The sequence below is a fragment of the Petaurus breviceps genome, unplaced genomic scaffold (assembly GCF_028583685.1).
Source record: "Petaurus breviceps papuanus isolate PSGF00001 unplaced genomic scaffold, PetGlider_PUasm1.0 207, whole genome shotgun sequence".
NCBI lineage: Eukaryota > Metazoa > Chordata > Mammalia > Diprotodontia > Petauridae > Petaurus > Petaurus breviceps.
The window spans coordinates 23,154,330-23,168,523 of NW_027185850.1; the positions used below are offsets into that span (position 1 = coordinate 23,154,330).

Genomic DNA, 14,194 nt, shown 5'->3' on the forward strand with positions numbered 1-14,194 from the left:
AAAAATGAGATGAAATTTTAAAATAAAATTCTGCCAGAAGAAATCTAGAAAGCATCACTAAGAATTATGATGAAGCTCTAGGTAAGAAACTGAAGAACTTAGCGGCACAAGGCTACCAACTGAATAGAAAAGCTTTGGGAGAGAGGACCTGTGGGGTAAGCAAACAGCTGTCAATAAGATTGAGTCTGAGAACATGATTTGAATTTCTGGGCCATTGCTTAAAATATTGGGATGCAAGTTCTTGGCGATGAAAGGAGTATATCTAACAAGACTTGGTTTTTAATATATAATATACGACTGAAATGATTGCTGAACAACAACAAAACACACATATATGTGCTGTTGTTGAGTCATTACTGCCATATCTAACTCTCCATGACCCCATTTGGAGTTTTCTTAGCAAAGATGCTGGAGTGCCTTGCCATGTCCTTCTCAGCTTATTTTACAGATAAGGAAACTGAGGCAAACAGGGTTAAGTGGCTTGCCCAGGGTCACACAGCTTGTAAGTAACTGAGGCCAGATTTGAACTCAGGAAGATGAGTTTTCCTGACCCTAGGCCCAGCATTCTCTCTTCTGCACCACCTAGCTGCCCCCACTTATCCATATGTGTTTATACATACATGTGTGTGCACAAATGTGCACATAGACATGCAGGTGGAGTGACACATATGTGCATACATGTATACACATGTCTGTGTACACTAAAGATGTGTGCATACATGAACACGTGTGTCTGTTTATATGTATGTGTGTATTGTGTGTGTTTGCCTGGAGTCTTGTCCATCTAATCTAAATTCTTTAAAATGACCAAGGAAGGGGAAGGGAGAAAAAGGCTTCTGTACCCCAGCCAATTGGCTCCCCAAGAGACCAGTTCTAATGCAGAACAGTGGGTAAAATGTCCAGGAATGATGAAGGATCCCATAGCAAAACCCATGCCTTTGATTCTTCTACACAGTGTGAGTAATAAGAAAGAAGGCATCAAGAAGCCCCAGGGAATGGAAGGCTCTGGAAGGGCCCACCTTCTTCCAAAGGGCAGGAAGGGAGAAAGCAGGTGTTGGAGGTGGGGCAAGCATTGTGAGTCAGTGACAGAGACACGTGTGTGAGCAAGCAGAAGAGCCAGAGAAGGAAGCGCACTGGAGTGCCCTTGGGGGCCTGCTCTGGAATAGTCTGCCTGCCGCCTTCACAGAAGGTAGGAGGAGATGAAGAGTTTGGGAAATGGAAGTGGGCATCACCCAGCTCTCTCTCCCCAAAGCAGAGCAGCTGGTCCCTTCACGGTGTGACTTACCGATAACTTCATCCTTTTGGACACCTGATTTTCACCAAGAGGAACCTGGTTACCAAAGTCAACCTGATGGGAAACAGGGGCAAGTGACCAATCCATCTTAGCCTTTGTGACAGTGCAGGAAAGGCAAGTTGAGTGTAGACTGGCATGTATGTAGACCCCCTGGGCGTGGGGAGGAGAACGAGCAGGGTCCCAGAGACTGAAATTCCTTAAGAAGGCTCAGCCAGCCTAAGAGGGGATGGGAAGTTCTCTAGATCAAAATCCTGAAAACCAAAAAGGATCCATGTGGATGAAGAGAATGGGGAAGAGCTGTTTAGGGAGACTAAGGCATACACAGAATGAACTCATTGACTTAGGATTTTAACTGAATGCAGAGAGAATAGGAGAGTCAGCAAAGGGTGAACACAGAGGCATGACCTGGTCCTCTTCAGCTCCAGATGGCACAAGGCTGACAAAGAATGTGGGGAACAACAAAATGGGTCTGTGTGTTTGGTTTATTTATATGTTTGGGGGAGAGACTCAGAGTAGAGGCATGCAAGATCCCCCGGGATGGGATGATGATAAAAATGAAGTTAGATGTCCTTAGCAAATTCAATACTCAGTTTCCTTGTTTCTATACCAAGAAGAACTTCCCTTACACTGGGAAGGACAACAAAAATGACTGAGAGTTGAAATACAAGATTTGACCCAGTCTTTCATGCCACTGTAATTGCCAAGATGGTGATACAGGAACTAGATGGATTTGGAGCTAGTTGAATGGCTAGCCCAGGGTGTGGAACCTGTGGCCTCAAGGCCACATGTGGCACTCTAGGTCCTCAAGTTCAGCCCTTTAACCAAATCCAAACTTCACAGAACAAATCTTAATTAAAGGATTTGTTCTGTGAAGTTTGGATTTAGTCAAAAAGCCACACCCAAGGACCTAGAAGGCCACATCCCCACCCCTGGGCTAGACTCACAGATGTCATCACTGATAACTGGACTTCATGGTGGAGGGTGAGGCTGAAGGGCCAGAGGCTGACTGGAGGCCAGCTCCCTCCCGTGCCCTCTCCCACATGCTCCACCCCACCTCAGAGTTCCCATGAGCCTCAGAGAAGAGGGCATGAGGGTGCTTAGTGAGTCCAGACACGGATTCCCCAGCTGACTTGGGCGAGTCTGCCGGTCTGTACCTGAACTGGTCATCATCTAAAATGGGCTTTTGGGCATTTAGGTATCTTCTCACCGAGTCCACCAGATCAGGAATAGGCAGCCTGAAAGGGAAAAGAAAAAACCGTGGCTTTGAGTGTGCGTGTATCCGTGCTGCCTCCCCCTTTAGAGTGTCAGGACTCCTTCCAGCTTGCAGCCTCAGAGCTTAGTGTGGCCAGCACACAGTAATGGCTAACATGTCTAGAGTGTTTTAAGGTTTGCCGGAGGCTTTACAGGCATTATTTGATTTTATCCTCACAACAACCCTGGGAGGTAGCTATATTATCATCCCCTTTTTACAGTTGAGGCGATGAGGCAATCAGAGGTTAAGTGACTTGCCCAAGGTCCCAAAACTAGTATGTCTGAAGCAGGATTTGAACTCAGATCCGTCTTGATTCTCAGTCTAGCACTCTATCCGTTACCCCACCTTGTTGGCTGTGGGTGCTCAGTATATGGTTGCTGATTCTTTACAGTTTCTAAAGTGAACACATAACAAGACCCTATGAGCCAGATAAGATTTTTTAAGGCCACCAAAGGATGGTCTAATTAACTCCCATGACTTCCTGTATCCACTCTACGCAGAGGTTTCTCCTTCCGTACATCCAGCTCCTGCTTCTTTCCCAAGTCCCAGGCCCCCGTGTGGCCAGCTGTCTGCTGGATGTGGCCGCCTCAGTGTCCCATTGGCTTCTCCAGTGTGCCATGTCCAAAGCAGAAGTAGGCATTTTCCTCCCTACACCTACCACGGTGACAAGGATGGCATTTATACCCACGCTTCACTTAGCACAATGCCCAGCACATAGTAGGCACTTTATGCCTGCCAGCTTGCCTGGACTTGAAAGCTGAGACATGAGGAGGAGAGCTGGGAAGCAGCGGGGGGGGGGGGGGGGGGTGCCTCCTACTTCCCTGTCTGTTAGCGGCACCATTGTCTTCCCCATCAGTCGGGTCCCTTCCCTTTCCCTTTTCTAAGCCAGTTGGTCTGCCAAGTTCTGTTGATTCCACCTCTGCCTCTTACATCTGCCCCCTTCTCTTCCTTCCCCACTTCTGCCTCCACCCAAGTTCAGGCCATCATCCCGACTCCCCTCAATTATGGGAATGACCTCATGAGGTCATAGCCTATAAGGAACACTTTTTCTAATGGGCTCTCTGGCCCATTGTGAAATGAGGATACCAGTGCAAGGTCCTACCTCACAAGTTTACAATAAGCAACAAATGAGTTTATGCTTAAAAAAGAACTTTGGACACTGGGAACGTGAACCTAGAAGCAGCCTGTGATTATCTGGACAGAGAATACCTGGACAAGAGCATGCCCAGGCAGGAGCTGACCCGGCTGGGGGCTGACCTGGGCAGACTTTTACTTAATCAGATTTTTTCTTGGCAGGCTCTCACCTGGACAAATACTTACTTTGGCAGGCCTTTGCATGGCCAAGAGTTTATGGGCCAGCATTTACCTGGGCAGGAGCTTACTTAGATAGGCATTTAGTTGGCAAGAGCTTCCCCAGGTCAGCATTTATCTGTGAAGGTTCTTACCTGGATGGGCACTTACCTTGGCAGAACTGTACCTGGCCAAGAGTCTGAAAAGCTTACCTGGTGAGGGCCTTCACTGAGAAGGTGGTTACCTGGACATTTCAGATAGCTACTTATCCACATAGGTTCTGTCCACCAGGTTAAGAACTTATATGATTAGGAACTTGTCTGAGCAGGAGCTTACCTGGTTAAAAGTGTAGGGGTGGCCAGGTGGCTCAATGAGTAAGAGTGCTGGCCCCAGAGTCGGGAGACCTGGGATTGGTTCTGGCCCCACATACTTGGTACCCATACAAAAATAACTGGCCGTGTAACCTTGAGCAAGTTACTTAACCCCGATTGCTTATAAAAAAAATGGGCAGGCATTCACCTGGGCAGGAGCTTCCCTAGGAAGGCCCTTCTCTGGGTAGGCTCTTGCTTGACCATACCCTTACCTGAACACATCCTTACCTGGGAAGACTTTCCTGATAGTGCATGGTGTCCACAATGCTGTGATGTAGGTATTCCGTGTGCTTTAATGGACGAGTTGGGAAGGACCGAAGGTCCCTGAAGGGAACTGAATGCCTCCAAGTACTCCCCCAGAAAGTTATAAGCTTCCTTAAGGCTCTCTTGGCAGCCCCCTGCCCAGGGGACAGTGTCAGGCACAGGGCCATTGGCCCGGGAAGCTTGGGGGTCCCTCCTTAGCCCCCCTAATAATAAAGCCTCTGCATTGGAGGGAGGGCCTCTAGTTACATCTAATTGTGAAGCTTGATTCCGACCCCCAAGAATTGTCTTGGGGTAAAGATGGGTTGGGGGTGCTAGCTTATTGCTGCTCTCCAGACCCGTTTCCCCTCAGGTCCAGTGGGATAAGGGTGCCCAGCATCATGGAGAGGCGCCTCTGGCAGGGGTTTGACCTCCAGAAAGCATCAAAGCATCTTCTCCAAGAAGGCAGCTGCCCAGCCACAAGAGGCCCAGCGGGCGATCAGGAAGCTGCAGGGCACTGCTGTGATTCCCGTGGGCTGAGCTGCTGCCTTCACTTAAATAGGGAGGGCTGCGCCTCCATCTCCTTCCGCTGGGCCGAGTTCTTTCAAGGAGGCTTCATTTACAAGGATTTCCCCCAGCTCCTCAGTAGATCTGTTCTGGCTGTGCTCCAGCTCCAACTGGCTCAGCGCCCTGGTGGGTACAAGGAGACAGAGCACTGCTGGGATCCCCAACCCCGCATGTTTCCACCCACGTGCAGCATGCACAGCTTTTTGCTTGGTCAGCACATGCGCTACTCTCTTCCAGCCCCCAGTTCCGCCTTCTAAACCCCTAACACAAAAGCCCCTTGAGGGCAGGGGCTGCTTCAGTGTGTCTTCATGGCACTGGTGTGAGCACATGATGAAATACTTGTCGATTGTTTGGGGCTGGTTTCCAGGTAGATTTCTTTCTCATTTAACTGTAAGTCACATTCTAGGGATAAAGAGCTGAGATGACATCAATTTATCCTTTGAGGCTCAGTGCTCTCTCTCTCTCTCTCTCTCTCTCTCTCTCTCTCTCTCTCTCTCCCCCCCCTTTGTCTCTGTCCCTTTGTGTCTGCACAATTCCTAAAACACATTTTGTTTGCATCACTAGTTTGACCCCTAAATACAGTTTTATTGGGGGCAGCGCGGTGGCACAATGAATAGAGCACCTGCCCTGGAGTCAGGAGGACCTGAGTTCAAATCCAGCCTCAGATACTTAACACTTACTAGCCATGTGACCTTGGGCAAGTCACTTAACCCCAATTGTCCCTCCGGGAAAAAAAAAGCAAAAAAAAAATGTGTATATATACAGTTTTATGTTGTTACATGGCCCTGTGGACAGAGCACTGGAGTGGAACCAGGAAGTCCTGAGTTCAGATCCATATTCTTACTAGCTGTGCAATAAGTGTGGCAAGTCACTTCACATCTGCCTGCCTCAGTTTCCTCATCTGTCAAATGGGGATAATAACAGCACCCTCCTCCCAGGGTTATTGTGAAGATCAAATGAGATAATATTTGTAAAACTCTTTGAAAACTTTAAAATGCTAGCTATTATTATTGTTACTTATTATTATTTTCCTAGCTCTCTCACAATTAAACTATAAGTGCCCTGAGGGCAGGAACTAAGTTTTCAGAGTCACTGGAAGGCTCTTCAGAGACCATCTGGGAGTAATGTAGAAATAACCCTGTTTCTTGAGGACCTGAGTTCAGATTCCACTTCTGATGATTACTTGTGTGATCTTGGGTAAAACAATTCCCCTCCTCAGTAAAATGAAGGGATTGGACTCTGAGGTCCCTTCCAGCTTAGATCTGTGATCCTTAGACCTGAGAATCTCCTCTCCTGACATCCCCAGCTAGTGGCAAACCACTCTCTGCCTGACAGGGAACTCACTACTTAGCCCGGCAGCTTGTGTTGCTAAAAAGTCTTTCCTGACATCAAGCACCAAGGGTGAAGAGGCTCTGGACCGATGCTCTGATCCCCTCCCACAGCCTGCCAGAGCCCGGGTGAAGCATTCCTCCTCAGTGCAACACCTGACTCTAAGATTGAATTCCCCATCCACAGAGGACCAAGCACAGTGTTAGGCACACTTCATGGATCCTGGCTCCAGGTGAATGGGAATCCAGAGACCATCTAGTCTAATACCCCCCACTTTTTACAGATTAGAAAACTGAGGTTAAGTAGCTTCAGTTCATTGGGTCATAGATCGATAGTTGGCAGAGACCTTGGGGCCCTAGTCATTTTAATCAGAACAATCATAATACCTAGCACTCATACAGGCCTTTAAGCTTTGCAAAGTGCTTTACAAATATCTCGTTTTATCCTCATGGAAACCCTGGGAAGTAGGTGGTATCATTATCTCCATTTTATGGATGAGGTAACTGAGGCAAATACAGGTATGGAGACTTGGCCCCATCACAAGGCAGGGAAGTATCTGAACTCAGATCCTTGGACACCTGAACCTGTCCTCCTTCCTTTGCCTCACTGGGATGTTTGTCTTCCCTTCACTGACGCGTATTGCAACCCCTCTCATGTTAGGGGAGAGTCTCCATGAACCGCTGTGGTTGAAAGAATATATCTGCTTGCAGGTAGGTGCCAATTATGTTCTAGCTCTGCCCGCTCCAGGACTGGTCCTGAGACTGTGAATGCCTCCAGAAATGTCTACACTGAAGATACAGTTTATATAAGATTTTCTATTTAGAAAGAAAAGAAATCTATAAACCCTGCAAAGAACAGGCAGACACATTTGGCCAAAGAAGAGTTGAGAGAGCTTGAAAGTAAAAATGAATTAAAAAGAAAAGAGAAAATAGGAACCACTGGTTTACTCACAGACCTGTGACATTGGCCTGCAGAGACATTGGTGACCCCTTGAAATTCATTCTCCTAGGAAATGATGTTACCATGAAGACCCACGTTCACCAAAATCTGGTCTCCTCTACCTCAGACCGGGGGGCTGGGGAGCCCCCATGATCAACCTTGAGGGCTCAGCCCTCACGATTCCCTCCAATCCCACCGTTGCCAGTTGCCAATGTTCAGCTGCCCAGCCAACTGACACCAGCTTCTGGAACGTTCTTGGGGAAGGCAGCCAATGGGGGTTGGGGTCCAGCTGCCCACACCCCATCCCACAGAAGGAGGCTTTTGTTTCAGCATCCATCCCAGTCTCTTGAGCACACTAACTTGCTCATTTTCTCAAGCATCTTTTTATCAAGAGGCTTAGCAGGGTGTGAATGGTCCAGATCCCCCTCTTGCTATGGCCTAGCTGAGGTGAGCGAGTCACTTTCCTCATGACCTTTGGTTTCCTCATCTTCAAAATGAAGCTATTGGATTAGATGAAACCCATGTTTCCCCTTCCATGGCTGCAACCTGTGACATGGAAGTCACTTCTAGGTCTGTCCCCAGGATCAACTAGGCCTGAAAAATGCCCTTATTCCAATGACATAGAGTGGAAACTCCTTGAGGGAAAAGATTAATACTCCTTTGTTTGTGTAATGCCTGTCACCAGACCCAGAGTAGATGAATCTTAGCTTGATTCTTTCACTGATTTTTCTCATTTAAATCAGTTCTTCTTCCCAATCCACTCTTAACCTTCACCTCCTGTGATTTAATTTTTTTTTCTATTTTATGTCAGTCAAAAAATGGGGATAATGATACCACCTACTTCCCAGGGTTTCCATGAGGATAAAATGAGATATTTGTGAAGCACTTTGCAAACCTTAAAGGCCTGTCCCATGTCTGTCAGCTCTCCCCAGAGGAAAATTCACCAGGGAAATGGATGTTTCAACCCATTGATGGTGAAAAGAAACACCGATCCTGGGAACTGAGCAGGGAAAGGAGGTAAAGGGTGCTTCCTGATCCCCACTCATCAAACACACGGGATCACAGACCTGGAACGGGAAGGGACACTTTGGAGGTCCTCTCCTCATCCAACAAAGAAGGAATCTGAGGCCCGGAAAGCCTGTGACTTGGCCCAGGTCTCACACCATGATCAGAATGAGGATTCCATGGCGGATCCTTTGACTCTGAAGCCAAGACTCTTTCCTTTACATGGAGATGTTTGTGCTTAAGAAGAGGTGGAAACCCCTCAGAAATACTTGGGTAATCGTTAATAAAATAAGGAAAGACACAATAAAACATACACAATATTGCATTTTGAAGACAAGTCAATATATAATCCATAGGGATCCTTATATAAAGATTATTGTTCAGGCATTTCAGCCATGTCCAACTCTTTGTGACCCCATTTGGAGTTTTCTTGGCCTAGATACTGGAGTGGTTTGCCATTTCCTTCTCCAGCTCCTTTTGCAGATAAGGAAACTGAGGCAAACAGGGTTAAGTGACTTGCCCAAGGTCACACAGCTAGTAAGGGCAGATTTGAACTAGTGACTCTAGGTCTGGCCCTTAGTGCACTATGGTACCACCTACCAGCCCCTCCACCTCTCTCCTAGACCACTCCAATAAGCTCTTTTTTGTTCTCTTGCCTCCAGCATCTCCCGGTTATAGCTGGGGAACTCAGCCAAGTTCCCTGGGCCACAAGGGAATCAAACCCACGACTGTGACCTCACTGGTGCCAAACTCTAAACAACTCAGCTGAACTTCATTCTCAACATTCTTTCCAGGCTCAGTCTTGCTTGGCTGAGGGGCTTGTTTTCTGTTTGTTTTTGTCTTCTCTGAAGCATCAGAGCCCAGCTGTTTCCATCTTTGAGTTCAAGACAGCTCTGGCGGGCTCCTCCCTCCTGTCCCAAGAAATCTTGGGTCTGGGAGCTGGGCATGGGTCTACAGACTTTGGGAACAGGCAGCTCCCTTGCTCATTCTGCAGATGGGGAAACTGAGCCCCAAAGAAAGGAAGAGACATGCCATAAATCCCCTTTCCCAGAGCACAGGACTTGGCACTCAGCAGGAACTGCTTGCAGAATGATAAATGAGGGAATGATCTATGCAACAGAAGGGTTGGTGCTGGGCCTGGAGGAGTGGTTAACAGCCTAGCACTCTTAAAGTAGTAACAATAGTGACTAACGTTTATATAACCCCTACTATAAGGCAGCTGGGTGGCACAGTACATAGAGACCTGGGTCTGGAGTCAGAAAGACCTGAGTTCAGATCCAGCCTTAGATACTTACTAGCTGTGTGACCCTGGGCAAGTCACTTCACCTTGTTTGCCTCTGTTTTCTCATCTGTAAAATGAGCTGGGGAAGGAAATGACAAACCACTCCAGTGTCTCTGCCAAGAAAACCCCATAAACAGTATTGTCGTGATATGGTCCATGGTGTCTGTAAGAGTTGTCAGACACAACTCAACTACAACGTGTTCCAGGTACTGGGTCAGTCACTTTACATTTATCTCATCTGATCCTCACAACAGCTCTTGGGGGTAGGTGCTATTATTATCTACATTTTATAGATGAGGAAACTGAGGCAAACAAGTGAAGTGACTGACCCAGGGTCACACAGCTAGTAATTTAAATCCGAGGCTGGATTTAAACTCAAACCTTCCTGATTCCAAGCCTTGCTCTCTATACACTACACCACCAGCTGCCCGGGCATATCATGTGAGTCATTAGTGGAAAAGAGAGCTGGGTTGAATGTCCAAAGCCCTGGCCCAGCCCTGGCCCAGTTGGTATTGGGATCTTGACTGACCCGAGGGTCACAGCTATAACTGGTGGTGTGGGCGCCTGCGGCAAGCGGCACAATAATATAAGTAATTAAGCCTAAGTCAGGGGAGTTGGGAGTCAGAACAGGGCTGGGTTAAGGAGAATTCATGGTGAAATACCTCCCTCTCCCCTCAGCAGAGAAGCAGAGGACTGCAGCTGCGGAAAGAGGCCACACTGCTGGGTGACGTCACAGCGTCTATTGACTTTCCTTAGATGCTTTTGTTACAAGTGAGGGCTCAATGTGTGTGTGTGAAGGGGGCAGGGAGAGCAGCTGGGGGGGACCTGACTTTGATGTAAAAACAAAAGATAACATTAACATGCTTTGTTTTGTAAAAAAAAAACACACACACACAAATGTAACACATTTTCAATTGTACAGTCTCTAGAGGCCATTGTTCTGAATTTTTGTGCCTTCTAAATCTTGGTGTTGCAGGGGCAGAGTGCTGGTCACCTTGCCCTAATCCTGGAGAAGATCCCTTGGTCCTGGAGAAGACCAAGTGGGATGAACAAACACTCTGAAAACCATAGAGAACCACATCCGTACCAGCTATGGTTCCAGTAAGTCCACTGGCACTGTCTTTGATGTTTCCATGGGGTGGCCCCAACCTTGGGGTCTTTAAGGCTATGTTAGCAAAATAAAGGTTTTGGCAGATCCCATCCAGATGGGATGCCTGGTGGTATGTGTGTGTGTGTGTGTGTGTGTATATCTGTGTGTGTGTGCTGTGTACCATCTACACACCCCAGCCTAGCCAAACCCCAGAGAGGCTCATGACCAGACTGGCCACTTTTATGACCACAGTAACCCATGTAGATGGTCAGTAAGACAAGGGAGGGTCAAACTGGCATCAGTGGAGGACCCAGAAACCCTAGGAACATCCCGAATCTTTGAAGCATAGCAGTAAGTCTCAGCCTCCAGTCCCTGGCTTATAAAACAAGGGAGCTGTACCCGGTGGCCTCTAAGATCCCTTTCAGCTACATTGTGACCTCCTCTGCTCCAATCTCTAAAATCCTAATGTAGCATTTCGAGGATTCTTACCTTGTGGAGTGAGGTGGGGCTGGCCACATTTCTATAGTTCACACAATAACCATGGCAGCTCCAGCTCATCTTTATTTTATTGAGGAACAGCTGTCAGACTCCCTGGCCCTTAAAAGCATTTTATCTCAAGAAATACAGATGGCAACAAGGGTCTCAAGAGTGGGCAGCAGCAGCAGGAGGGGGACCACACCTGATGTACCAAGATATGCAAGCGCAGTAAGCCAGTGCGCAGCATAACAGGGGAGCCTGGAACTCAGCTTGATGATAATGAGGGTAGGAGATAGCAGATGGGATCATCCTGGATTACTCTCTGGTGACTCCTGGGGAGATGAGCGCACTAGGGGAGGAGCAAAGACTCTTAATGAATCGGGAGTCATTTCTACCTCCATGATATTGCCTGCATAGGCCCCTTCTCTCCGCTCACGTGGTCCCCATCCTGGTTATAGATCTCATCTCCTCACATACAAACTGCTGCAACGACTCCTCATTGGCCTCCTTGCTGTCAAGTCTCTCCTCTCTCACATCCCTCTTCCACTTAGACATCAAAGTGAACTTCCTACTGCTCATATCTGACCCTACTCAATTAATTCCAGTGACCTTCCATGACTCTCATACTTTGCAGTCTTCTTATACTTTGCCTCCTCCCTTCCGTGTACTCTATGATTCAGCGACACTGGTCTTTTTGCTCTTTCTCACACAATACATCCATCTCCAGACTCCATGCCTTTGCAATGGATGTGCCCCATGCCTGGGATGCTTTCCCTTCTTACTTCTGTTTCCTGGTCCCCCCCCCCATCTGCTAGTGCCTTCCCTCTGAGATGACCTTCCATCAAATCTTATATCTATCTAGCTATTTTCATGTTATCTTTCCCATCAGACTATAAGCTCCTTGAGAGTAAGAATCATATTTTTTCAAACTTTCTTGGTATCCCCAGTATTCCTGGTCCTTATCAACAATAAATACCTGTTGACTGACTGACTGACTAGAATCCACAGAACCTTGAAACTGATTGAATTCAAGAGTTGAGGGACAGGAAAGCATTGCTGGTGATGAAGATTACAGGATGCAGGCTAGATGATGGCAGTATGGAAAGCAAAAGTGAAAAACAGAAAGAGGACAAGATTTTGGATTAAAAAAATTGTCTTTTGAGGATCAGGTGAGGCATCAAAGTGGAGACATCATGCAGACACCTGGAGATGGGGCCTGGCCTTCAGAACAGTCAGAGAGCCAATAGTCCTTAGCATACTGAGGGGTGAGGAACAGAGAGCCTAAGTCATTTTCCCAGGGTCACATAGCAGAACCAGAATTAGAACCCAGTTCTCCTCACATCTGACTGAGGGTCTTTCCCCCGATCTTTGTTTTTCTCCCATCTTTCCTCCCCTACAAAGTTCTAGATCATGGCCGGCCCTGGATGAATCCACTTTTGTCCTCTTCTGCCTTTGCCAATCCCCCTTCCCCAAAAGTGTTAGGCTTGAGGCCAGGGCTGTATTTGTTTCTTATGTTTTGCTTTCCTGAGCTCCCCGGGGTACCCTAACACCTGAAATTTGAGGTCAATGAGAACTTGGATTCCCCCAAAAGGCATCATTTCATAGGCCCCTGAGAGAAGGCGCAGCCTCCAACTTGTATCCGGAAAGCTTCCTGGCCTGGGACTCCAGCTGCCTGTTGATCCCAGCTTCCGTCCACAGGAGTGGAGTGTTGGAGAGCCAGAAATGGCAGGTGGTGATGGCACAAATCCCAAAATGGTCCAGGAAACAGAGGGAAGTGGGAGTGGTCCTGGGGGGCAGCTCCAGGGGAGGACCATAGACTCTTGGAACAGAAGCCTCAAAGACTTCTTGTCCCACTCATAAAGGGGCAGTAATTCTCTTAACAACATTCTCCACAAATAGACATCCAGCCTCTGTCTGAAACCCCCAGTGATGGGGAAGTCCCTCCTCCCAAAGCAATTCATCCCTTGAGACAGCTCTGTTGGTTCATCAATGGTTCAGTTTCTTGAGCAGAAAACTCCCTTTTCTTCAATTTCTATCATTTCACCTGGTTCCTTATAGAGGAAACTGGGGATCAAAGACTCCTGTGATCCCAGGGTCTCACAGCCAGGAAACGTCAGAATGCAGAATGTTGGACACAGGGGTCCTGTCTCCAGGGCCAGGGCACTTTCCAATATAACACAGCTGTCAGTACTCTTTGGAAAATCTCAGAGGGCAGGAGAGGAGTTCTAGGGCTGGAGGTGGGTAAATGCTGCATTGGTTTTCAGAAAGTATCAGAAGTGAGATTCCTTTTCTTCCAAACCAACAATTCTTAACCTTTTTATGTGTGTGCCTTGGATTCCTGTAGCAGTCAGTCTCCTAACTCTTCTTATAATAATGTTTTTAAATGCATAAAATAAAAGAAAATACATAATATGGAAAAGGAAACCAATGATAGTGACATAAAATTATAAATTTTCTTTTGGAGGGGGGAAGGTAGGGCAATTGGGGTTAAGTGACTTGCCCAAGGTCACACAGCTAGATTGTGTGTGTGTTAAGTGTCTGAGGCCAGATTTGAACTCAGGTCCTCCTGACTCCAGGTCCAGTGCTCTATTCACTGTGCCACCTAGCCTCCCTAAGTTATAAAAATTTTAAAAGTTCATAGACCTTATATTTAAGAAATCATGCATTAGATGCCATAGGAAGGATGAATTTGATTTGATTTCCCAGCAAAAGTCTTGAATATTATTAAAGTGGCATTATAATAAGAACTTGGATCAATAAGAAACCAACATCCTATAATAATAATTAGCTCATATTAAGCCTAGGAGTAATATAATAGTCACTAAGGTCTACATAATTTCCTCTTCTTTGGCATTGGGAGTTCGTTTTAGGTAAAAAAGTTATGAATTCACCCACAGCTGCTGCGAGCCCCCAGCCAGGAAAGACTTCGAAAGCCTAGACAGAGGTTGGGTTCTCCTCTTTCATGTTTATCTCTTTGTGGCATTTTTGTAGTGGAGGTGACATTCTGTTAACTGGAAACATTTGGGTGTCTGTGCTGGGTAACACCATTGGAATGGGG

At 47.1% G+C, this 14,194-nt stretch overlaps 1 protein-coding gene across 1 annotated transcript in view; it reads right to left on the reverse strand.

Annotated features, from left to right (window-relative positions):
- Positions 1–4,638, reverse strand: part of LOC138164750 (carnitine O-palmitoyltransferase 2, mitochondrial-like) — a 13,954-nt gene extending 9,316 nt beyond the window's left edge. Inside the window, exons 1-2 of the mRNA XM_069092715.1 lie at positions 4,436–4,638; positions 2,449–2,529 (exon numbers count right to left, since the gene is read on the reverse strand). Of these exons, the coding sequence (XP_068948816.1) occupies positions 2,449–2,529; positions 4,436–4,638 (284 nt within the window). The remainder of the gene's footprint in view (positions 1–2,448; positions 2,530–4,435) is intronic.
- Positions 4,639–14,194: the final 9,556 nt, after the last annotated feature.